Source organism: Neovison vison, chromosome 4 (assembly GCF_020171115.1).
Source record: "Neovison vison isolate M4711 chromosome 4, ASM_NN_V1, whole genome shotgun sequence".
In the NCBI taxonomy this organism is placed as follows: domain Eukaryota; kingdom Metazoa; phylum Chordata; class Mammalia; order Carnivora; family Mustelidae; genus Neogale; species Neogale vison.
In genome coordinates, this window is record NC_058094.1 from 79,091,645 (window position 1) to 79,116,264 (window position 24,620).

General features: G+C 37.8%; 1 protein-coding gene across 1 annotated transcript in view; it reads right to left on the reverse strand.

The window, feature by feature from the left end:
* The window catches only part of LOC122905350 (lipoxygenase homology domain-containing protein 1-like), a 299,796-nt gene that overhangs the window by 14,723 nt on the left and 260,453 nt on the right, over window positions 1-24,620 (reverse strand). The window contains 4 exon segments of the mRNA XM_044246984.1: window positions 600-678; window positions 4,254-4,408; window positions 12,314-12,481; window positions 19,886-20,105. Coding sequence (XP_044102919.1) covers window positions 600-678; window positions 4,254-4,408; window positions 12,314-12,481; window positions 19,886-20,105 — 622 coding nt within the window.

Below are 24,620 nucleotides of genomic sequence, written 5' to 3' on the forward strand. Positions count from 1 at the left end.
AAACCTAACCTGACAAAACTTCATCTAACTATATAATTTCTTTTTTTTTTAAAGATTTTATTTATTTATTTGACAGAGATCACAAGTAGGCAGAGAGGCAGGCAGAGAGAGAGGGGGGAAGCAGGCTCCCCTTTGAGCAGGGAGCCCGATGCAGGACTCGATCCCAGGATTCTGGGATCATGACCTGAACTGAAGGCAGAGGCTTTAACCCACTGAGCTACCCAGGCGCCCCTAACTATATAATTTCTTAAAAGAAATTTATTTTCAGTGGCTTAGTCAGTTAAGTGTCTGACTGTTAATTTCAGTTCAGGCCATGATTTCAGGGTCGTGAGATGGAGCCCTGTGCTGGGCTCTGCATTCAGAGGGGAGTCTGCTTGAGATTCTCTCTCCCCCTTTCCCCCTGCCCTTCCTCCTGTTGTCTCTGTCTAAAATAGATAAATAAATAAACAAACAAATATAAAATCTTTAAAAAAAAAGAAAATTATTTTCTCATCTCAACTTTATATGACCTGTATATTTGTCTTTTTCTTTCACTTGCCTTTTATGCTACTTTTAATAAATTTTCAAAACAGATTTCTTACCAGGAAAGCACATCTTACCTGGACCTGTCCCATCATGACTAATCAGAACTTTCTTCAGTTTTCCCAGAGACACTGCCTCAATGGAAAAAATATCAACCTATGTGATAACAAAAATAAACTGAATGATCATTAGGATATTTCCTTTCTCTAGGAAAAAAAATAACATTATAGTACTATATCAGTTCATCACTATATTGCTATATATCACTATATTATTAGTGGTATACTATAAAAAATTTCCACTTACTATTTTATATGCAGTCCTACGCTATGCCTTGTGAGACAAATACAAGCAGGCTATATAATTTTTGCCTTCCTTAATCATACAGTCTAAATAAATCTGAAAAAGATTTTAAAAATATAATCATACCATTTAAGTCTGCCATTAGTAGTGATAATAATACTTGATATCACCCTCACTATACACAAAATTTTCTAAGTGTTTTTCATATATTTAATCCCCACAACAACCCATGAAGTGCGTACTGCTCATTGTCTTATTTTACAGTTAAAGAGACAAAGACATACAGAGTTCAATTACTCACCCAAGATCAATGTCTAGTGAGAGACCAAGTCTGGAATCATCCCCCAGCGGTCTGCCTCCAAAATATACCATGTACACCATTGGTGTCTGCCTCTCAGTATGTTTTGTTTCTATATCAACAATGCATTGCAGTAGCTACATGTGCATGCATATACAAATGAAGTCTTAAATTATTAACTGGATATGTAGTCTACAAATTAAAATACATAACACACTCAATGCAAACATCCGTGCAAATAATACAACATGAACAGCACCCCTCCATGGCCCATTACCATCATAATCTCCCCCAGTGGTAACCAATATCCTGACTTTTAATTAGATTTCTCTAAATAGAATCATACAGTATATTCTTTCTGCCCGGCTTGTTTTATTCAACCTTTATGGAATTTAGCCATGTTGCTTTATGTAACAACGTTTTGTTTATTTTCATTGGTGAATATTATTCCATATTATTTATCTATTCTATTTTTATGAACAACAATTATTTCTGGATTAGGGGTATTACAAATAACATTGCTTGGAACATTCTTGACATGCCTTTTTGTGTATAGTCATGTACATTTCTGATGGGGAACTACTGGGTTATAGAGCTTCAGTAGATAGTCTACTTTTCTAAAATGCTTATACCACCGCAAACCATGCGTGCTCAGTGTGTGAGAGGTGAAGGTGCTCCACAGCTACTCAGTATTTGAGATTGTCATTCTTTTCAAGTTTAAGTCATCTGATTATGCACAGTGACCCTTGATTATGGCTTTCATGTTATTTTCCTGATTACTAACTCAGTTGGGTAGACCTTTCATGCTTATTGGCTATTTGGATACTCTCTTTTTAGAAAGGACATAGTCAACTGTCATGCCATGTTTTAAATCGGGCTAACTATTTTCTTGTTGGTCTGTTGGTGTTCTGCATATAGTTTGGAAACAAGTCCTTTGCCAGGATATATTTTAAAATGTCTTCTCCCACTTTGTGATTTGCCTTTTTACTCTCTTCAAGTTACCTTAAGAAAGGGAAGTCTTTATTAAAAGGGTGTAAATTTATCTTTTTTTCCTTTATTCTTAGTGCTTTCTTTGTTTTGTCTTTAAAATCTTAGTCTCTATGTGTACACACATGTATAAAAACTATCCATAATGCTGCTATAACCAAAAGTGGAAGCAATCCAATAGCACACATACTAATGAATGGATAAATGAAATCTTATCTATACACATAATGGAATATTATTCACCCTTTAAAAAAAAGGAAATTCTGACACATGCTACAACACAGATGAACTTTGAAGACATTGTGCTGAGTGAAATACAAGTACTCTTTGATTCCACTTAGGTGAGTTACATAAATGAGCCAAACTCACAGAGACAGAAAGTAGAATGGTGGTTGTCTGGGTCTGGGTTGAGAATGGGATGTATTGTCTAACGGGTATAGCTTCAACTCGGGAAGATGAAGTTCTGGAGCCTGATGGTAGTGAGGGTTGCACAACAATGGGAATGAATGTGCTCAATATCACTGAACTGTACACTTAAAAATTGTTAATGTGGTAATGTTCATATTATGTGTATTTTACCACCATTAAAAGTGTTTCTTTTTTTTTTTTAATCCTAACCCACCCCCAAGATCACAAAGGTTTTTCTCTTACAGTCCCTTCTAAGTACTTGTTTGTTGTACCTTTCCCATTGAGACCTCAATTTGTATGAAACTGATTTTGGGGTTTACTATAAAATGGGGCTCATAATTTCTTGGATATCATAATTGATGTCCAAGTTGCTGCCTTTCTCTGATGCTGCACATCAAGACATGGATCTTGTTCTGGCTTTATTCTGTTTCTTTGTTCTATTTGTCTTGCCTTGTACCAATTAATGTCGTCTTAATTACTTTAACTTTACAATAAATCTCAATGTCTGGTAGTGTGAGCCCTCTGGCTTTGTTTTTCTCTTAATAATCTTCCTGGTTATTTGGGGTGTACTTGACTTGTTTCCCTTCCACATAAATCTTAGAATTAGGTTGCTAATTTCCATTTAAAAATACGGGATTTTGAATGCTATTGCACTGAAACTGCAGATTAGGAGAAAAGTTGAGAAATTATATTGACTCTTCGAATCCAGGAACATAATGTATCTCTATTGATTTATGACTTTTAAAAAATTTCTCGATAATATTTTGCTGTTTTCTATTAGAGGTCTTGGGTATGGCTGTCTGGTGCCTGCTGCCCCCTGGGCCTGCAGATGGAGGGAGCCTCAGGGCAGATTGTATGTGCACCGCTCCAGGACTGTGCTTGTTCCTGCTCAACTGCTTTAGTCACCACTGTCATTGGTGCCCCCTGTCAAAAGAGGTCCTGGAGGTCCTTGCTGTCAACAGAGGCGCCCTCAAGAATGCATATGTACCTTCGCTCCTCCTCTTTCCTTCTTTCCTCTACATTCATGCCTTCGCTGTGCTTCTTAGGATCACCCCTGTCCCCATCAACCACTCACAGGACCTGTCCCAGGCTCTGCTTTGGGAGAACTCACATAATGGTCCCACTTGGCAAGTGGAAGTTTGTGAAGGCCTCTTTACTGCTGGGTGCAGACTGAATCCCAGTCCTCCGAGACCTTCCAAATCTCCACGTGGCATCTGGGGCTCCCCATGGCCACTCTCTGATTGACTTCCTGCTTCAAAGCTTCTGCTTACAAATGGTAGAAAGCGATGCCCAATACCAGCTTCTCCTCCACACTTCCTTTCTCTCCCGGGTGTTGGACCCTCACACCCTGACTGGCAGCCTAACTGACCCTTGGCAGCCATCCAATGCCTTTAAAACCAATTTTAAAAGGTATTTATCTAATGTTTCTAGCTGTCAGCAAGCTAGTCACTTTGTTACGAGCTAGACTGCCCTAGCTGGAAGTATAATCTTGGTTGTTTTGTTTTTGTTTTTGTTTTTGTTTTAATAGAAAAAACTAGGAGTTACTCATGGTTGTACTGTCTCTGGTTAAGCCCACCTCCTCTCAGCCCCAGATGCACACCAAGAAGTCCCCACACTTACCCGTACTTCTTAATTGGTATCAAATGAGCAGCTCTGGAATTTTCTGTGTGTCTTTTTAGTTATAGAAATTAGAGGACAGATGGTAGGTAAGAATCAATAAAGATCTTTCTATTACCTGTCCACGCCGAAACTTGACTGTGTTATTTTGGGATTGATGAAGCCTTCGGTTCCCTGAATCTCCTCTGGTGCCAATGAGGTTGATAACCACGTTAGCCTCTGTCTCTGCGCCTGGCTTCCTGCCCGTGTACATGTAGATCTCATAAACCACTACTGAAATGTCAGAAATACAATATTGTCTTTCTCATTTTCATTTCTCTCTGAATGTATTAGATATCCTGAAAAACAATCAGAATGTTGCCTAATGGAGCTGACAGGAGTTTCTCTGTGGTGGTTGGTCCCCGCTCTTTTCATCATGCAGACCCCACTCAAACAGATTCTCAGCTGTCCCATGTTCACCTTTCATAAGAGTCAGCTATTTCCCAAAGGTTTCAAAATAATTATTGTTAGCAATTATGCACTTTCATAAACCACTATACTTTCAGAGTTATTTTGAAAAATTAAACTTAAAAAATACCCTTCCTCTCTTAATTAAATGAAAGTGGCAACTTTCCCCCCAAAGTTTGGCTGGTCTAATCACAGCTGGTCATTCATGCTGCTACTTCACAGAGATCACCACTCCAATAATGGAGATTTGTAATAGCACTCTTGAGAGAGAGAAAAAATACAAAGATACCAGAGAGATACAAATTTAATTTTTTTGAAAAGAGACCAGGGAGGTACCAGCAAATTATAATCCACCATATTTGACCCTAGAATTAAGGCAATTTCAGAGACACTGGTAGAGGTTGCTAATTAGAAAAGAGATTGCTCTTGCTGATACAACTAATACGAATAATATCTTGGACACAATGAGTACTTTTTATTCCAAGTCCTAGAACACTTTATAACTCGTACTCTGTGCAATTGAACAGTTGCATTTATAGAAATTCACATTAACATTTTCCAAAGAACTCAGACATGAAAATCCAACAAGTAAGAAAACAAGGTAAGTGAGAAACATTGCCTGTTTCCATCGTGCCTGACCTTTAAAAAGACAAATGTGGTATACTGGGAAATGGTGTAAGCAGAGAAGATAAATCAGTTTCTTTGAGCAGTCTTACATATTTTAAAATACCCTAGAGTGAAACCCAGCTTAGTTTAAGCAGAAAATTAGAACACTTCTCATGAATTTAGGACAATAAAGGAAATCTTTTAAACTTCCTATAAAGAAGATCTGGTCTTACAACCTGGGTAACTGCCTGAACTGAATTAAGCCAAAACTTATGCTAGAATTCTTCATGAAAACAAATATGTGGACAAACATGATCAGAAGTCTTAATAGGGAAGACTTGCTTCTGTTTACTGAGAATTTTTCCATTGTTTCAGAGGAAGAGTGAACTTGTTTACAACTTAAAAAGTAAAATGAAGACATTTAAATGATTAAAACATATCTAAAGTAAAAAAAAAAAAACAAAAAAAACATTGTTAAAGGTCTAAAAAAAGGCATATCAAAAATTATTTAAGACAGAGATCATCACAAAGAACAACACTCAGTGCTCCCTCTATCACAACAGACTATACACATTGTACAACCAACATACACATTGTCCCACGATCAAATCATGCACCTTGCCTGCTACTTACACACAACTTAAATATTTCTTAACATTTTATTCCCAGAAGCTGCTATAAATTTACTACACAAGCACCAAAAAACAAAAACAAAAACAAAAACAAAACAAAAAAACCTCGAGATCCAAAATTCAAAGAGAATTAAATGCACTACATATTTGGAACAAAGTGGATATCATAGTTGAGCACTAAATTCTATCCTCAAACCACATCAAAGAGAGAAACATAGTTCAAATTGGAAATTGAAAGAAAACATATAATCCCACCCAGAGAAACAGACATTTTGCTGAAATCTTTAACACTGACTCAACTTTAATTGTACAATGTTACATAATTCACTAAGTATTTGCTATAGTTCTTCAACAAGAGCATATAGTTTTTTTAATGCTAAATTCATAACAATAGAGCAATACAAAATTCTTCCTTTAATGTAAAGAAAGGGAGAATTTAAAGAATACCTGGTTAGCATATTGCCTAGATGCACTCTAAAATATTATGTGTTTTAAACAAGTCTTAGCAAGTGAAGATCTCAGAGAATTCTTTGTTCAGTCTCTCTCCTTGGGCATGAAAGTCAGGTCTCAGGGTTGTTGATTCAAAGGCAGGACCATATGTTCTAGCTAAAAGACTGGCATTGTTGTAAAAATGTGGAAGGCTAACAGATTATTCTAAGAGAGGGACCTCACACACACACACTCAGGGAGGTGAAATCCTAAGGGAGAGCAGTAGTAAGCTAAAAATGTGAGTTAGAAGAAAATTTACAATGGTCTCAAATACTTGAAAAATTCAAGACTGGGTTTCTAGACCTGGATGTTATACAGAATGGAAGAGATCATTTTACTTGAACATATTCAAAGACAAATATTACTAATCAATCATTCTGGCTGCAAGTAACTATTCTTAAAGCACCAGATTTTAAGTAGTTATTAATATAAATCTCTCACCATGATTTAGCTGAAAGTATTGAAAGAGTTAACTTGTTGCTTTAGGTTATCCATAAATATTGGACATTTTTGCCTCCAATTTTCCTAATGTTCTTTTTACCATAGTTGGTGCTAAATTTTTCTTTCTGGTTATTAGTCAGGAGCCTCAGCTACTGTGAGCCTTACTCACTCAGATAAAGTCTGCCATAAGCACCCAATAATAACATTGCTTGTCTGCCTGTTTGCTACAACTGTCATCCAATTCAGTTCCTAGCTAAACTCTATATTTTCACCAAGGGTGGGGGCATTTCTTTCACTTGCGTTCTCAATGTCATTGCCTTCAACTCTCTCATTCTTATATTTACCCACACTTACAGTCATTTCAAAACTTTTCCCCTCTTTCAAGGAATGCATAGCACACATATCAATGTCAAAGCTCAGCATTCTTTGGGCCGACAGACTTGTGGGCTACATAGTAAGATTTAACATCACCTCATTAGTGACACAAAAATCCAGTTTTCACCTGAAGTTTGTTTTTTCCCCCCTCAGACATCATTTTTAGGCCAGAATCTTCTAAGCGTTTGTAAATGATGATTTATCAGCATCAACTCTAAGCATTAACATCTCCATAAATAGTATCCTTAAGATTTCCTTATAAGAAATCTTAGATTCTTTTGTCTCTGCTTACTACAGAAAGCATAGGGTTAAAAATATACATATTTGTTCTTTATAGGGATATATAGATATATAGATAGATGATAGATAGATAGAGATCTATAGATATATAATTTCTTAGCCACAAGGGTATATTAAAAATGTCACATGACTGGAAAGTGGACTGAAATAAATTCCTCAAATGTGATTTTTCAAGTTTAGGAGAGGATAAAAAAAAGCCATGGTAGGACATGTGTTTCCTTTGGTAGACGAGCAGGAGGTGATACCTAAAGAGGAAGTAGAATGAGATGCCTCAGGAATAGCCATACCAAGGGACCTCTTCACATCTGAGGGTGACATCCAGGAACTGAGGGTGACATGGAGTAAGGATGTGAGCAGAATAAGAATTCTAAATTGACCAATTTTTTACCAAAAGAAACTAAGTGTTATATTGGAAGTGACTGAGCTTATTTTGAGTTACAACAATTAAGATTTCCATCACCCATGGAAATAGGGGCTTGGATTATTTTTACATCAAGTTTGTAGAAATGGGATTTACATGTGGCAAAATTCACTCATTTAAGGTTTGATGAGTTTGGGGAACCATGTAGACTTTGTTTACAGATCCTATTACTACCACTACCATCAAGACAGAGAATATTTTTATCACCCCAAGAAGTTTCTCTAGGAAGGGCATGATTCTAATTAGCTATGAATGGTGAAAAATGTTATATTTTTGCAGCCCTCAGAGTCATTGATTGTGAAGACTCAAATCCATGACGTGATGATAAAAACAATGCAGAAGGAATAACCTGGAGGGTATCCTGAAAGATCGTCTCATACCTATACTGTCTGATTTTTGAATGAATATGTAAAGAAATTGAATCCAATTAACTATTTATAAAATATATTATATTTAGTACAGTCCTATAACTTTAATTATATTTGAATTACATTTGAAAGATCACCTTCTTAATATTTTATTGTGCCTAGAAGTTTTTCATTCCCTTGGTAGCCCATTTCTTGATTATCCAAGGTACAATATACTCAAGGTGTATGGTGATGAGGAAGCCTTTTCACAAAGCTACTGGAATGGAATGTTTTAAATATTTAGACACCAGAATGTTATTTTCAGAACTAAATGGAGTCCATAGGGTCATGGAGGGCCAGTATATGGTTCAGAAGGAAAGGACCACCACTAACCCCATCTAAGAAGTCATATTGAACTGAGAAGTACTGATGACCAAGCAAAGTCAGCCCTGGAAGTAAATATGGAAAGTAGCAGGCTGCTGCCTTATACCATAGTATGCCATTCATTAGTATTAGAATGTCATAATAAAATAGTAGAACCAGGAAATTTTCCTCCTACATTAAAACAGCTACTGCCAGAGAAACAGCCTAAAGGGAAGCAATCTTCTCAATTTAGGATGATTTTGAATAAATAGTTAAAGAATATTTGGTGATTCTGCTATGAAAGTCACTTAAGATCATCAATGGTCTATGGAGCAGTTGGCTGCTTTCACAGATTTGTCTGTAGTCCAGTACATGGTCTGCCCCTGAGCCAAATGCACCAAACGCACCACCCCCCCCCAGAGTGCACATACCTGCATAATGGGCATCTTGGTCTCCCCTCCTAAATCTCACATGCTGGAAGTGCAGGGCTCACATCTTTTTCAGTTCTGAACCCCCAGCTCCTAATACATGTAAATGTATTGGAATGCTAAATAAATGAATGCTTACTAATCCACCATCTATCAAAAAACGCTGTGCAATGATCTCTCTCGGTTGCCCCCAAAACCACTCAAGTATGAGTCATCTAGAATGAGCTGTGGCAGCTCTGTACACAGAACTGGGCCCTAAACCAAGGATACCTTCCCAGGCCCTTTGCTCCCAACTTTGTTCTCATTCCCCAGTTTCTTTCAGGGTCCACTTGTTTCTGGACTTTGGCTTTTTCTCCTAGATCTGTATGTGTAGAAGTGAACGAATGAATTTGGCTTCCCAGACTCTGACTCTGGAGTGAGTGTCCAGAGAGGACCAACAGACCCAGGAAGTGACTGCAGAAGGGTAGGGGGGCAGGGAACTGGCATTGTCAAGCCCTCCCAACCAGACTGGGGCTAGATTCTCCTCCAAAATGAGCTCACTTGAAATGCTGCCTCATCTTCCTTATGCAGTATGGCCCAGTGGTGTTATTGCCTTTTGATCCAAACCATCCAGGGATTCTCAAATGTGCTGCCTCCCAAAATTCTTCATCTATTAAATAAAAAGTAAGTCATATAAAAATATCATTCTTCCAGCTATATCCCCAAAGTTGCAGGCTTCCATTCTCCTCCCGGGGTACATTGTCAGATTTTCACTGGGTGGTAACTTTTGGAAATTATCTGAGAGAAACATGCTTCTGTGCTCATGTGTGTAGATGGACACACACACACACACACACACACACACTCACACACACACCATGTTATTGCGTCGAGTGTAAATACATGACTACTTCAGTGAAACTCGCGGGACCTTAAATCTTAAGTAGGTCCTCACTGGAAGACGGCAGACCCAAGCCCTTCAAATATTTAGCTCTCCAATTTAGAGACAGTGGCATCAAATGGTGTCTGGAGCAGCCGGTCCCCCAGCTCTCTCCAACCTGCACATGGTCCTGGCGCCTGATCTCTCTGTGCCCTTTTCTCCATCCCGGGAGACAAACTCTTAAAACATCTCAGATCTCCCAAACTTGGGTGTCACTGACAAATAATCACAAAGTCTAAGGAAAAAAGTTTAGAAGGCGATGAATTTTACATTTGTGTCCCCATCTCTGTCAACGTGTACACAGTATTTTTAGGGAATGTAAATTTTGTGGGTTTTTCTTTTTTTTTCTGAAGACTTTCCTAATCAGAAAATGAATGTAATTATCTACGTTTAGGGGGACTTCCTGGTGTCCTGTTGTTAGTCATTATGCTCAGATATTCCTAGGGAACACTGAAGGATTTTGCCCTGCCAGGGCTGTCTACACTCTTCCCCATGGGAGGCAGCTCCTCTCTGTACGAGGCTCCTGCAGTGCTGGTGAGCATGGAGGGCTGCCTGTACCACCTCCCGAGTAGGAGCATCAGCTCTGGTACTGATAGAGTTCTCCAGGCAGTGCAGCTGAACTTCCCCAAGACAAACCCTTTGGCTGAAGCTTTAATTTGATTTAATTAATGGACTGTTTAGTGCTTTCTCTCAGGTCACCGAGAATTAAGCTTTCTCAGCACTCATCATGGTGTGCTCATGTTGATACAAACTGCCCAAAGAAATCTGATCTCAGAAACAGATGGTAAATGAGATTCAGTGTTAAACACGTGCAGACACTTCAGTCTGCACTGAAGGTTTGTGGCCCAAGATCACGTACATTGGCGGTTTAGGACTGAATCTTTATGTGTCTCTTGGTTGAAAATATTGATCTTATTGCTGAAAAAGAAATACTTTTGAGCTGTAGAGAGAAGTGCCAGGGTGGGAAGGGACTGGAATTTCTTCATATTTTATAGAAGGTCTCCAGGATGGGGCGCTTAGGTGGCTCAGTCACTTAAGCCTCTGACTTCGGCTCAGGTCATGATCTCAGCATCCTGGAATCGAGCTCTGTTGAGCTCCCTGCTCAGTGGGGATCCTGCTTGTCCTTCCCCTCCCTCTCCCACCACACTAGTGTTCTCTCCATCTCTCTCTCAAATAAATAAATGAAAGAAGGAAAGACGGGAGAGAGGGAGGGAGGGAGGGAGGGAGGGAAGAAGGAGGAAGGAAGGAAGGAAATCAGTCAGTAAGCCTCACGGAGAAGGTCCCTTGGACCAGAAACCTGAACAAAGGTGAAGGAGTTGGCCATGTAGAGGCCTGGGGAAGGCAGAGCCAGCAGATAAGGTAGAAGAGCAGAGTCCTAAGTGTTGAGAGAATAGCTTGCCTGGCACCATCAGGAATGGAGTTTTTAGTAAGTAAAAGAGTGACACAATCTGACTAATATTTTCAGAAGGCCATTCTGGCTGTGGGACTGAGAATAATAGCCTTTCCTAATCCTAAATCATTCCTTGTGTTTGCCTTCCCTTCATGATAGCAGCTAGGTGGTATGAAGGAAGCAGGAGGGAAAAACAAGTTGAAGGGAGAAAACAAAGAAATTAGTGTGTGTTAAGTGCCTGCTTTGTGACAAATACCATATTCAGGAGTGCCTGAGTGGCTCAGTTGGTTAAGCATCTGCCTTCAGCTCAGGTCATGATCCTGAGGACCTGCTCAGCGGAGAGCCTGCTTCTTCCTCTCCCTCTGTCTGCTGGCTTGTGCTCTCTCTCTCTCTGTCAGATAAATAAATATTTTTTTAAAAAAATACCATATCCATACCTTCCTAGAGAAAACCCAGTGGGTGACCCCATTTCTGCTTTGCCTTGGAATGGTCCCAGTTGACGTTCATTGTTCTCGTGCACTAACAGAGCCTTTCCTCTCTCTCAGAAATGTCCTGGTTTGGATGCTGAATTATGTGGTGATCACTGACAATAGGTATTATATGTTCCATTTTACAGACAAACTGACTGACAGAAAACTTGTGTAACTTGCTCCAGTTCACAAACCCCGTGACTGAGACTGAGGTTTGGGAGCAACTCCCCTTCTCTGCATGTCAGACATCTCATAAAAGGGTCTGTCTGTCTCTGAAACCCACATTTTCCCCTCGAGCAAGGGTAGTGTGGTAAAAGCTAAAGCATTACAGAAAGCTGGCTTGTTTTTCTCAAACTTAGTTCAGCTGTTATCATCCAACGTTTGTTGTAGGTTGTCTGTAAGTGTTCAGAAAGACACTTATTTTCTCACTACTTAAAATCTGATAAATATAAATATTTTAAAGCCAATGCATTTCTATTATGATGGTACTTTCTTAGATTCTCTGAGAGTTATTTCTTTTGGAAGTGAACTATCCTTCCTTCAGGCTTACCAAAACCTAGCATCAAACGTTTCTTTGGCCATGGTTGTGGCCCCAAAACTCCCCTCCCATTATCATGGGTCTCCCCTGAAGAAAGCCGGGAGCCAGAACCTGTGAAAAGGTCACTGTCAGCTGAGTCAGCCTTCTTATCACCCCCCGGCACGCCCACCAGGCCATTAACTAAAGATCATTAAGGACAACCAAGCAATGGTGATCAACAGCTCTTGGTGCCTTTCTCCACAAACAGGGCAGATGGTGAGCAAATTGGAGGAAAAGTGTGGAAACTGTGCATGTGAACAGGCTCAGCTTGGCAGTGCTGGTCTCCAAGAGGAGACTGCTCTGATCCCACCAGCAATCCAGCTCAGTCCCCAAAGCGTGATGATTTATAGACGAATAGCTTCAAAAAAAAAAAAAAAAAACCCTTTTCTTTTGAAAACATTCCAGTAATCTTTTGAAAACAAGAGGCAAAGTCACAAAATTAATTGGCTCAGAGTATAAGTGCCAACTGCAAGGAAAAGCACTCTTTTTGTGCTACTAAATTAAAAAAATATATAACCCTCAAGTGTCCCTAGGACTCTATCCAGCCTGGCAAAACTAAGTATTAATAGCTTCATTTTATAAAAGAAGTTCCTCTATAATCATTCTTTGTGCTCTTCCCTGGGCCAACTTCAGAATATTTTGACAGATGAACCGACAATCCCAAAATATTGAAGGTCAACCCCTCCTCGGTCCTCCTTTCAAACCCAAACCAGAGAAGCATCAATTCAGTGGTTTGATTCTGCTGTGGCTTTCCTTGATGTCACAAGAATAGTAAATGAACCTCTTGGCACCAAGAATGACTTTCCAAAAGCAATACTCAGCATGTCTGGACTGCTTCTTGCTCTCCAGTAGGTTTTGATCCCTAGCTAAACCTGAACATTGAGGTGTCACTGTCTTTTCATTTTCTTATTTGGATGATTTTCCTCTAAATGAGCAAATAATCAAACTGGGAAAGGGGCAGCTAGATAAATTTGTCAGAACTGGAAAAAAATGGCTGGATCAGATTTGCTTTAGGTATCATGTATTACATTATATTATTTTGGAGGAGAAAATGTTTTAGAAAAGGCTTATGTGTTTCAGCTAAGAAATTAGCCCTTTAAACGGGAAATGCTAATGGATCAAGTTTCATTAGCTAGTTTGGGAAAAGGATGAACAGACTGATGCAGGGAAGACATGCTGAGTCTTTACTGCTGCTAAAGTTAAATGAACCCAAAATCAATAGTTCATTTAAAGCACAATGGAGTTTCTTTTGTTTCTTGGATTAAAAAAAAAAAAAAATACAACTCCTTTCCACTTTTTTTTTTTTTACATGTAACAAACTGTGCATATGTCAAAGAAGCAATTGGAAGAAATACGAAATAGTTGTCAGAGTTTAAATAAAGTTCATTTTTTAAAAATGCAGTTTTTAAAAACACTATAACTTAAGAAATAACTAATATAGCACCCCAATATGACTTCTTCTGATTTTTATTGGTACCATTGATTTCAAAATCCTTCTATACATCATTTTGGGTGGGGGGAGAGGCCAGATGAGGGGCAGAGGGAGAGAGAGAAATAGAATTTTGGGTTTTGGTTTTTGCCCCTTTATTCTTCTTTTTTAAATTAACATATAATGTATTATTTGTTTCAGGGGTATAGGTCTGTGAATCATCAGCCTTATACAATTCATGGCACTCACCATAGCACATACCCTCCCCAACGTCCATCATCCAGCCACCCCATCCCTCCCACCCCCTCCACTTCAGCAAACAAGTTTATTTCCTTGAGGCCAAGAATCTGTTAAGTTTTATCACCCTCTCTGGTTTCATCTTGTCATTTTTTTCCTCCCTTCCCCTATGATCCTCTGTCTTGTTTCTCAAATTCCTCAAATCAGTGAGATCATATGATAATTGTCCCTCTCTGATTGATTTATTTTGTGTAGCATAATACCCTCTAGTTCCATTCATGTCATTGCAAATGGCAAGATTTGGTTTTTGATGGCTGCACAATATTCCTCTCTCTCTCTCTCTCTCTCTGTGTGTGTGTATGTGTGTGTGTGTGTGTGTGTGTGTATGTGTTTATACTAAATCTTTTTTATCCATTCATTTATTGATGGACATCTAGGTTCTTTTCATAGTTTGACTATTATGGACACTGCTGTTATAAACATTGGGGTGCACATGCCCCTTTGGATCACTACATTTGTATCTTTTGGGTAAATACCCAGTAAAGCAATTGCTGGGTCATAGGGTAGCTCTATTTTCAACTTTTCAAGGAACCTCCATGCTATTTTCCAGAGTGACTGCACCAGCTTGCATTCCCACCAGCAGTGTAGGAGGATTCCCCTTTCTGAGAGAGAAAATCTTAAGCAGGCTTCACACCCAGCTTGGAGACTGACATGGGGCTCAATCTTACACCCTTGAGATCATGACCTGTGCCAAAATCAAGAGTGGGATGCTTAATGGACTGAGCCACCTGGGTGTTTAGATAGATGATAGATAGATAGATAGATAGATAGATAGATGATGGATATGGCATTTTTGAAAAACAGAATAGATTCTTGAGAGATGTTAGCAACACAGTGAATAGTAGGATTCTAAATATTTTCCCCAAATTCTAGATATCAGCTCTGATTTTTCCTCATATATCATCTGTATTTCTAACATTCTTACATCAGTTTAAAATGATTCATGCAATAGAACTTGCTGAGTCTTTTTAAAAATTTTCTTACTCAACTTATTAAACTAAGAAAAATAAAGTTCCCCATTTCTCCTATCCCCTATCCCCACCTCTTTCAACCACCAATATGTTCTCTGTATCTATGAGCTTGGGAGTTTTCTTGTTTGTTTTTAGATTCCACATATAAAAGAGATCATACAGTATTTGCCTTTCTCTGTCTGCCTTATGTCACCTGCCAAAATGCCCTTGAGGTCCATCCATGTTGTCACAAATGGCAAGATTTCATTCTTTTCTATGACTGAATAATAGTTCATTATATATATATAATATATATGTAATATTATACATATTATACCAAGTAATTATATAATTATATGAATGTGATCATACTATATATACCAGTATATATGTACACTAGCACATGTAATTATATACCACATACAGTATAATATCTATATAATTTTGATATATATAATTATTTGATATCATTATTGGTATATATTTGGTATATATATTATAATTATGCCAAACTTTCTTTATCCATTCATCCATGGATGGTCACTTAGGTTGTTTCCCTATCCTGGCTATTGTAAATAATGCTGTAATAAATGTGGGGGTCTTCATATATTTTCAAATTTAGTGCTTTCATTTACTCTGGATGAATACCCAGAAGTAAAATAGCAGGATCATATGGTAGTTCTATTTTTAATTTTTTGAGGAACTTCCATAGTGTTTTCCACAGTACTTGCACCAATCCAACACTGAGAATGTACAAGGGCTCCCTTTTCTCCATATCCTCACCAATACTTGTTATGTCTTGCCTTTTTGATATTATCTATTCTAACAGATATGAGGTGACATTTCATTGGTTTTGATTTGCATTTCTCTGATGATTATGGTTTGAGAATTTCTTCATATACTGGTTGGCCATCTGAATGGCCACATTCAGTTAACACACAATGTACATCAGTTTCAGGTACCATGGGTAATGATTTGACAAGTTTATGTTATGTTCATCACAAGTATAGCTACCATCGGTGCCATACATCACTTCTTCGGAAAAGTTTGTTATCTAGATCTGCCCATTTTTTAATTGGGTTTTTTCACCTATTAAGTAATATGAGTTCTTTATATATTTTAGATTATTAGCCTTTTGTCAAATATATGATTTGCAATTATTTTCTCCCATTCAGCAAGTTGCATTTTGTTGCATTTTCATTTTGTTGCTTGTTTTCTTTTTTGGGCAGAAGCTTTTTAATTTTATGTAATCCTGCTTTTCTATCCTTGTTTTGTTGTTTTTGCTTTCAATGTCAGATCTTTAAAAATAATGAAAATCTATGTTAAGGAGCTTACCTCCTATGTTTTCTTCTAGGAGTTTTATGGCTTCAAGTTTTTTTTTTCTTTTGTTTGTTTGTTTGTTTGTTTTTAAGGCATTATCTCTTTACTTGTCAGAGAGACAGAGATAACAATTAGGGGAAGCAACAGACAGAGAGAGAAGCAGGCTCCCAATGCAGGGCTCCATCTCAGGACCCTGAGATCATGACCTGAGCCAAAGGCAGATGCTTAACCAACTGAGTAACCCATGTGTCCCTATGGTTTTAAGTCTTATGTTCAAGTCTTAAATCTGTTTTCAGTTAGTTTTTGTGTATGGTGTTAGATAGTAGTCCCATGTTGTTCTTCTACATGTAGCTATCCAGTTTTCCCAGCACCATTTATTAAAGAGATTTTCCTTTCCCTACTGTATATTCTTGGCTCCTCTCTCATAAATTAATTGACCACACATATGTGGGTTTCTGGGCTCTCTATTTTGCTCTGTTGAGGGGTCTGTTTTTATGCCAATACCAGACTGTTCTGATTGCTTTGTAATATAGTTTGAAATCAGAAAGTGCAATACCTCCAGCTTTGTTTTTCTTTCTCAAGATTGCTTTGGAACTGGAATAGCTTTCCATTTATTTGTGTCTTCTTCAATTTCTTTCACTAATGTCTAATAACTTTCAACATACAGGTCTTTTGCCTCCTTGGTTAAGTTTATTCCTATGTATTTTATTCTTTTCAATGCAATTGTAAATGGGATTGCTTTCTTAATTTCTTTCTGATAGTTTGTGATTAGTGTAAAAAGATGCCACAGATTTTTGTGTATTGACTTTGTATCCTGCAGCTTTACCTAAGTTATTTATTAGTTCTAATAGTTTTTTGATGGAGTCTCTAAGGCTTCCTGTATATAATATGTCAGCTGCAAGCAGTGACAATTTTGCTTCTTTCTTTCCAATTTGGATGCCTTTTATTTCTTTTTCTTGCCTAATTGCTCTTGCTAGAGCTTCCAATATTATATATTCCAATATATTCCAATATTATGCTCTTGCTAGAGCTTCCAATATCCTTTTCCTGATATTTTAACTGTTCAACATTGAGCATGATGTTAGCGGTGGGTTTGTCATATATGGCCTTTATTATGTTGAAGTACATTCCCTCTATACCCACTTTTTTGAGAGTCTTATCATAAATGGATGTTGAATTTTGTCAAATGCTTTTCCTGCATCTATTGAGATGATCATATAATTTTTATCCTTCATTTTGTTAAAGTGACATAGCATATTAACAGATTCGTAGGTGTTGAACCATTTTTGCACCTTGAAATAAATCCCCACTTGATCATGCTGTATGATTCTTCTAATGTATTGTTGAATTCAGTCTCCTTATATGTTGTTGAGGATTTCTGTATCTATGTTCATCAGAGTTATTGACCTGTAATTCTCAATTTCTTAGGACCCTTTTATCCTCCATTTCCGTCTCTCTGATATTCCTGAACACTGTTACCATTCTCATATAACTGTAGGGCAACTAAAACTGTTAGGATCTAGGGTCTTATGTATTAAGTGAGATTTTCTATGAGGAAATACTTTCATAAACTGTGAAAATATATAAATATACAAAGAATTAGTGTTAAATCTTTCTCCTTTCATTAAGCTGTTATTATCCTAAATGTTTTTTTCTGTGTCTGAATTAATCTACAAGTATTTCTGTGACACACAGCCCATGTGTCCTGTGCCATGCATCAATCTAATAGGGACTGAAAATATGTAAAATGGGCCCCATGCTGGGAGAGAGGCTAATCAATGTGAATTTGGTATAGAAAAGCCAGGCTCTCCACGTAGGTTTACAGGAAACAGGCTGAAGTGGAGGAGCTGTGGTGGTGAATTCTATTGGGCACGTGGTGTGCTCAAAGCACAGCTCAGTGAGCTGTAGAGTGAAGATGTGTGAGGGAAGCTGAAGAGAAGAAACTGATGAGAAAGCAGAAAGGGAGCTACAATAAGCTAAAATACAGCTAAAATAAGAACTGAAATGACAAAACTGAATAACTTCTGGGGAATGGAAGCCCTATCTGAATCATGTTTCTATTCTCTGGTTCTCCATACTCCTGGCAACACCTGGCACCTATTACCTGGCACCTATTACATGTGTTTGCCTTTACTTGTGTGGAATGGCTAAACAGACCATGGATGGTTGTTAGCAATGGCAGGTGGTGCATCACCTAATGGAACACGGGGGCTCAAGGCAAGGAGGAGGACAGGGCTAAAGATGAAGTGTTACAGTTAACAACAGAAGTTAGAAGGAGGCTCAAGAGGGCAGGGAAGAATCAAGCATTTAAGTCCATATGTTCAAGGAAGGAGAACCAAGATAGAAATAGAGCTAGTGATAGAAATAGGAAAAAAAAAATAGAGAAAACAGTGAAGAACTAGGTCAGTATCATGTGATAGTGGTCAGGATTGGAGTGATGTTTAATAACAATGTTGGTAATACCAAGTATTTATTGAATGATTACTATGTACCAGGAACAAAGTACCATAAGCACATTATTCTAAAGACTAAGTGCATTATCTCATGTCCCTAAAATAATCCTATGACATAAGAACTATTTTTTATCTCCTTTCTTAAATAAAGTATTTTTGGCTAAGAGAGGCTAAGTAGTTTGCCCAGGATGACATAGCTAAATACTTCACTGGGTGAGTCTGGTTACAGAGCCTCTAGAAATCTCTTCCTCTTAAAATGAGGGATCATCAGTGTCAACTATAGTAGACAGGTGTAGAACACCAAGAACACACACACACACACACACAGAGTCACACTCATTTAATTTGGAACAAAATGGCCATTAGTATCCATTGAGAAAGAACATTTTTGCTATGACAGTGGAGGCAAAAATAGAGTGGTTGTCAGAAAGAGGCAGGGAGTGGATGGAGAGACAATTAAAGCAGTGTGTGAGTTCACTTTTATGCAAAAGAAAACAAAACTAAGGAAGGGAATTCAGGCACTTCCGAATTCATGATTACTGACATTTGTTAACATGGGAACACAAGAGGAAAGCCACATTTAAATGGCTAGCAAAACTGTTTACAGAAAGATGAATTGTTGACACACATTCATCCTTGCATGTATGTTTTCACCTTTGAAAGGCCATACAAGAGCTAACCCCCAAACCTAATATTCTAAATCAGGAGTAGACAAGCTATGGCCTGTTGGTCAAATCAGCCCGCACATGTTATTATATAAGGCAGGAGCTAAGAATGCTTTTTACACTTCTTAATGGTTAAAAAAAAAACTTGAAAGTAGAATTCTATTTATTAAAAAATGAAATTTATATGAAATTCCAAGTTCAGTGCCCCAAAAGCTTTATTGTAATGCAGCCATACTGTCAGTTTACATTTTATCTATAGCAGCTGTCTCACAACCCTGGCAAAGCTGAGCTGTTTGGAGAGATTTTATGGCCCACAAACCGTATTGTATTTACTGTCTGGCCCTTCCCAGAAAAAGGGTACTGATCTCCATTCTAAATCATCTCAGTGGTTTTAATTTTAATACATATACAAAGGAAAGGAAATTATATACCTGGTAAAGGTGCTTTATTAGTTCTTGCCATGGGCACTTCTTTCCATAGATCTCCACCATTTTCATTCTCAGCTATCCAGGAGTCAACAGCTAGACAATACACCTCACATGTATCTATATTTTCAAGCCTAATTTCTTCCAGATACCATGCGGGATCCTTTCCACTGTTGTCATGTCCAATGCGTACTTTATATATTTCACCAATATCTTTAAGATTAATCTGCAACAAGAAGGGAAAAGGAGAAATTAAAGTCCCCAGATTTCTGATTTGATTTTTCAAGTCAAAAATTCATATCCAATTTTGAACTCAGTATCTGTTTTCCAGTACACATGTACTCCTTACTAATTTTCCTTTGAACTGTTTACTTGTAACATTATGAAATGATGTTATATATAGCAAAGCATGAATCCAGTGACCATGGACAAACCAATAGATTAAATCTAGCTAGTTTTCAGTAAATTTTTTTAAACAACTCATTATTACCTTGCAAAATAAATGTTTTATTGTAATGATTGATATATACTACTTATTTGGTAGTTTAGACTTGAAGAAAACAATCTAATTCTAATTGGATATTCCCATTAAAGTGGAATCCTGAGGAAAAGAAACCATATATGCTTCTGGATTTAAACTAGGGCTAACTAAGTAACCCTGAAATAGAATGGCACTGGAAAGACTATGACTATGATTAACAAGTAATTCTGCCTTATACCGCTTTGCACCTCACCAAACGACTAATTACTTGGCATGATAAATATTCTTACATATCATTCACTACTCAGAATGAGCAATATTTTTCTTTTGAAAATTCTTACAAAGGTCATATGAAAAAATTGATCATTTATATACTACATTAGTTTTCTATTACAAACAAGGACGTTTAGAGCCTCCCATTCTGTGGGCCAGAAATCCAGACACCTTGTGGCTCAACTGTGTTCTCTGCTCAGGGCCTCACAAGCTGAACTCAAGGTATGGGCAAGGCTGGGCTCTTCTCTGGAGGGTCTGTGGAGAATTCTGCTTCTAGGCTCATTCAAGCTAGTGGCAGAATCCAGTTCTTTGCAGATTTAGAACTGAGGTTCCTCTTCCTTGACTTGTAGCCCTTTCACCCACAAGCCAACAAAGGGCACACTGAACCCTTGTCTTGCTTGGCATCTCTGGCTTTCCCTCTGCTACCAGCTGGAGAAACATGTTTGCTTTGGGGGGCTCATACAATTTAGATGAGGCCCACCTAAATAAATCAGGCTAGTCTCCCTATTTTAAGGCACTCAAATTGCACACTATGTGACACCATAATTAGAAACAATGTTACCTGCCTTCTGGTATTTTGTCTCCCTCCACCTAACTTCTTTTCTCCCATGTGGTATTACTATAAACATTCACATTGCCACCAGAAGTTACTCCTTCAGAGTTTATGCAGACTTGCCACACTTTTTTTCTACTAATATATTTTTTATTGGTAGTGTAATTTTGGGTTTCCACACTGGTGATAATTGTTGGGAAGAAATTCTGTCCTCCAGCCAAAATGCCTTTCAGTCAGGATGCAGAGGTCAACACAGTTGAGCTAAATAATTGGGCCCCTCCTATTATTTCTGGAACAAAGTGATTATAAAAATACTATCACATAGAAATCTTAACATCAGTGCTTTGTACAGATAATTAACATCCTACAGAGTTAGAGTTGCAGATAGTAGGACACAGGAATGAAAATAAAGGCCATATCCCAAAACATGAAAAGACAAAATTGTGTGGTGGCTAAAACCCTGGTTTTTGAAATGAGCTCTGGAGTTGAAAGTTCCTTTGCCCTTGCTGGTTGTGTAAATTGCAGCAAGTATGCCCACTCTTCCAAGCTTTGGTTTCCCCATCTGGTCAGTATAATGGTATCAATCTTACAAAGTTCTATAGCACTCAATGAGTATGAGCAGACATCATTTTATTAATCAGAATTATATGCTAAATAGAAAATGCCTAAATCTACCTAAAGTAAAAACAAGATGAATCTGAAGACAGGGTCCAGCATTCATAGAAGGAATTAAACTAGTATTTGGTCATGATATATGAAATTGAAATTTATAAGACCTATATCTAACCCTGCTGGTAAAAGCAGGTATTTGTCATCAAAACCTAAATGGTGCCATGGTCCAAAAACAAAATCATTACTCAGACACCAAGCATGCATGGTTTGGACAATTAAAATCAGAACCAAATGATTATACCACAGTCTGGATAGTGCTATAGATTGCTCCCAAATTACTTTTAACATGTTAGTCAAACTGATTTGGAGCTCTTTGTTCTGGCTTAATATAGTCAACCTGGGTTACTTCAGCTTTAATAAAGTACAAATGCAATATGTTAAGAAATTATTCTTGCACATAACTGTTTTTAGTATTCTTCATTTAACTTCTACACTTGAACACACACACAGTTATTCCATAACATAGGATGACTTTTCATCATACAGATGGACCACATCATGGCTCAGTTATTCTCCAGAAAGGGAATTATGTTTAAAGTAGTCTACAGTCACAGATTAAAATAAAATTATCTTCAACCTAAAGACCAAAGAAGCATATGGAGAGAGAGGGTTAGAAAGAGAAAGACAGAAGAAATATAGTCTATTCTCATTGTTTTAAAGTCACATATTGAAGTTTATAATATCAATAAACTTCCACTACATAACCAGAACACAAAGATTAAAAAAATTGTCACTTGAAATGTCTGATTTGGGTACTTAAAATTATTAGCAAAAATAGATTAAATCTACATTGAATTTAAGTAAAGAAACAAAGCACTTTGTATATCCACATGTTTTGAATAATTCTGTTTATCATATATACTACTCCCAAGAGCAACTTAAATTTGGACTAGGTAAATTAAACCGTTTAAACATTTAACAAATTTTTATTCCATAAAAACACTATTTCTAAGCCAGTGTATGTGAACAGGGGAAAAACAGAGCTCTCACATTCATGTGAACCTCTAATCCAATCCATTCAAAATGGGAAATAAACAAAGTAGGAGTATAAGAAAAGTATGAGGTGGTTCAGTACAAGCAGGGCAGGTAGCAAGAAAACCAAGAAGAGCAAATGTACTTAAGTCTGAGTTTATTGTTCCTGAAATTTCACAAGTCTGGGTTGCATTCTCTCTGTCTGCATGGAAGCTAGTATCCTTTCAAGTATAAATAAGTACTTCATAAAAGTGGATGCTGCCACCAAGAAATGGACCAGGAGCAACTCCTCAGCTGGAGGTGTCTAGTGTCACACGTAAGTGCACAGATTTCGTGGCAGAGGGATCCACTGAAAACTCAAACCCTGAGACCCTTGGGCACTGGGATCTTGAAGAAGTGATATGTTCTCTCTAAACTTCAGTTTCCTCATTTTAAAAATGCAGTGATTAAGAATCTCTTTACTGGGAGATTATGAGGACCGGGGACATATTAACTAGCAAAAAATGGTCAAATAAACACATTATTAGGTCCTTAATAAATAGTGCTGATTTTAGCAATTATTATTATTATTACTAAAGGGAGATGGAAGAAAGTAGGTGAAGAATACAGTGGGAAGAAGGAAACTAAAGTCCATTTACTTCCATCGTACAAGTATTCTTAGTGCCTTTGACCCTCCAGCACTGAGTTGGGCAGATGCGAGAAGGAGAAAAGCCAAGGGTGATCAATTTCTCCACCCATCAAGTCCTTAACCAGCAGTATCACCAGGGCTCCCAGGCATGGAATTCTTTTTTTTTTTTTTAACATATATTGTATTATTTGTCCCAGGGGTATTATTTTTAAGCTTACACATTTCACAGCACTCACCATAGCACATAGCCAATGTCCATAACCCAGCCACCCCATCCCTAACCCTCCACCCCCCAGCAACCCTCAGTTTGTTTTGTGAGATTAAAAGTCTCTTATGGTTTGTCTCCCTTCCCAGTCCCATCCTGTTTCTTTTTTTCCTTCTTACCCCACACAACCCCCCGACCTGCCTCTCAAATTCCTCATATCAGGGAGATCATATGATAATTGCCTTTCTCTGATTTACTTATTTCACTCAGCATAGTACTCCCCAGTTTCATCCACGCCACTTCAAATGACAAAATATCATTTCTTTTGATGGCTGCATAGTATTCCATTGTGTATATATATATATACCACTTCTTCTTTATCCATTCATCTGTTGATGGACATCTAGGTTGTTTCCATGGTTTGGACATTGCTACTATAAACATTGGGGTGCACATGACCCTTTGGATCACTACATTTGTATCTTTGGGTAAATACCCAGTAGTGCAGTTGCTGGGTTGTAGGGTAGTTCTATTTTCAGCTTTTTGAGGAACCTCCATGCTGTTTCCCAGAGTGGTTGCACCAGATTGCATTCCTACCAACAGTGTAGGAGGCTTCCCCTTTCTAAGCATGGGATTTTTGCCCACAGGGTGGGCCTAACTAGATTAGAATCCAGTTATCAGAAGCAGAGCGCAAGAGGAAAAACAGGACAACCAGGTCCAAGGCTAGTAGATTCCTATCCCCAAGTCTCAAGTTTCTTTTTGTATAAAGAGGGCTTTTGTAAGGACCAAATTAGATAATCTCACGAAAACACATTATAATTCATAGACTGACTGTCCATACAGGTCTCAGAAAACAGGTAGAGAGGTTTAGAGAGTTCTCTAAAGAATAACCAGGACTTATACTGTGCCTTGTGTTCAGACTACCACTTTACTTGGAGCTCCCTTGATTGAAATAGT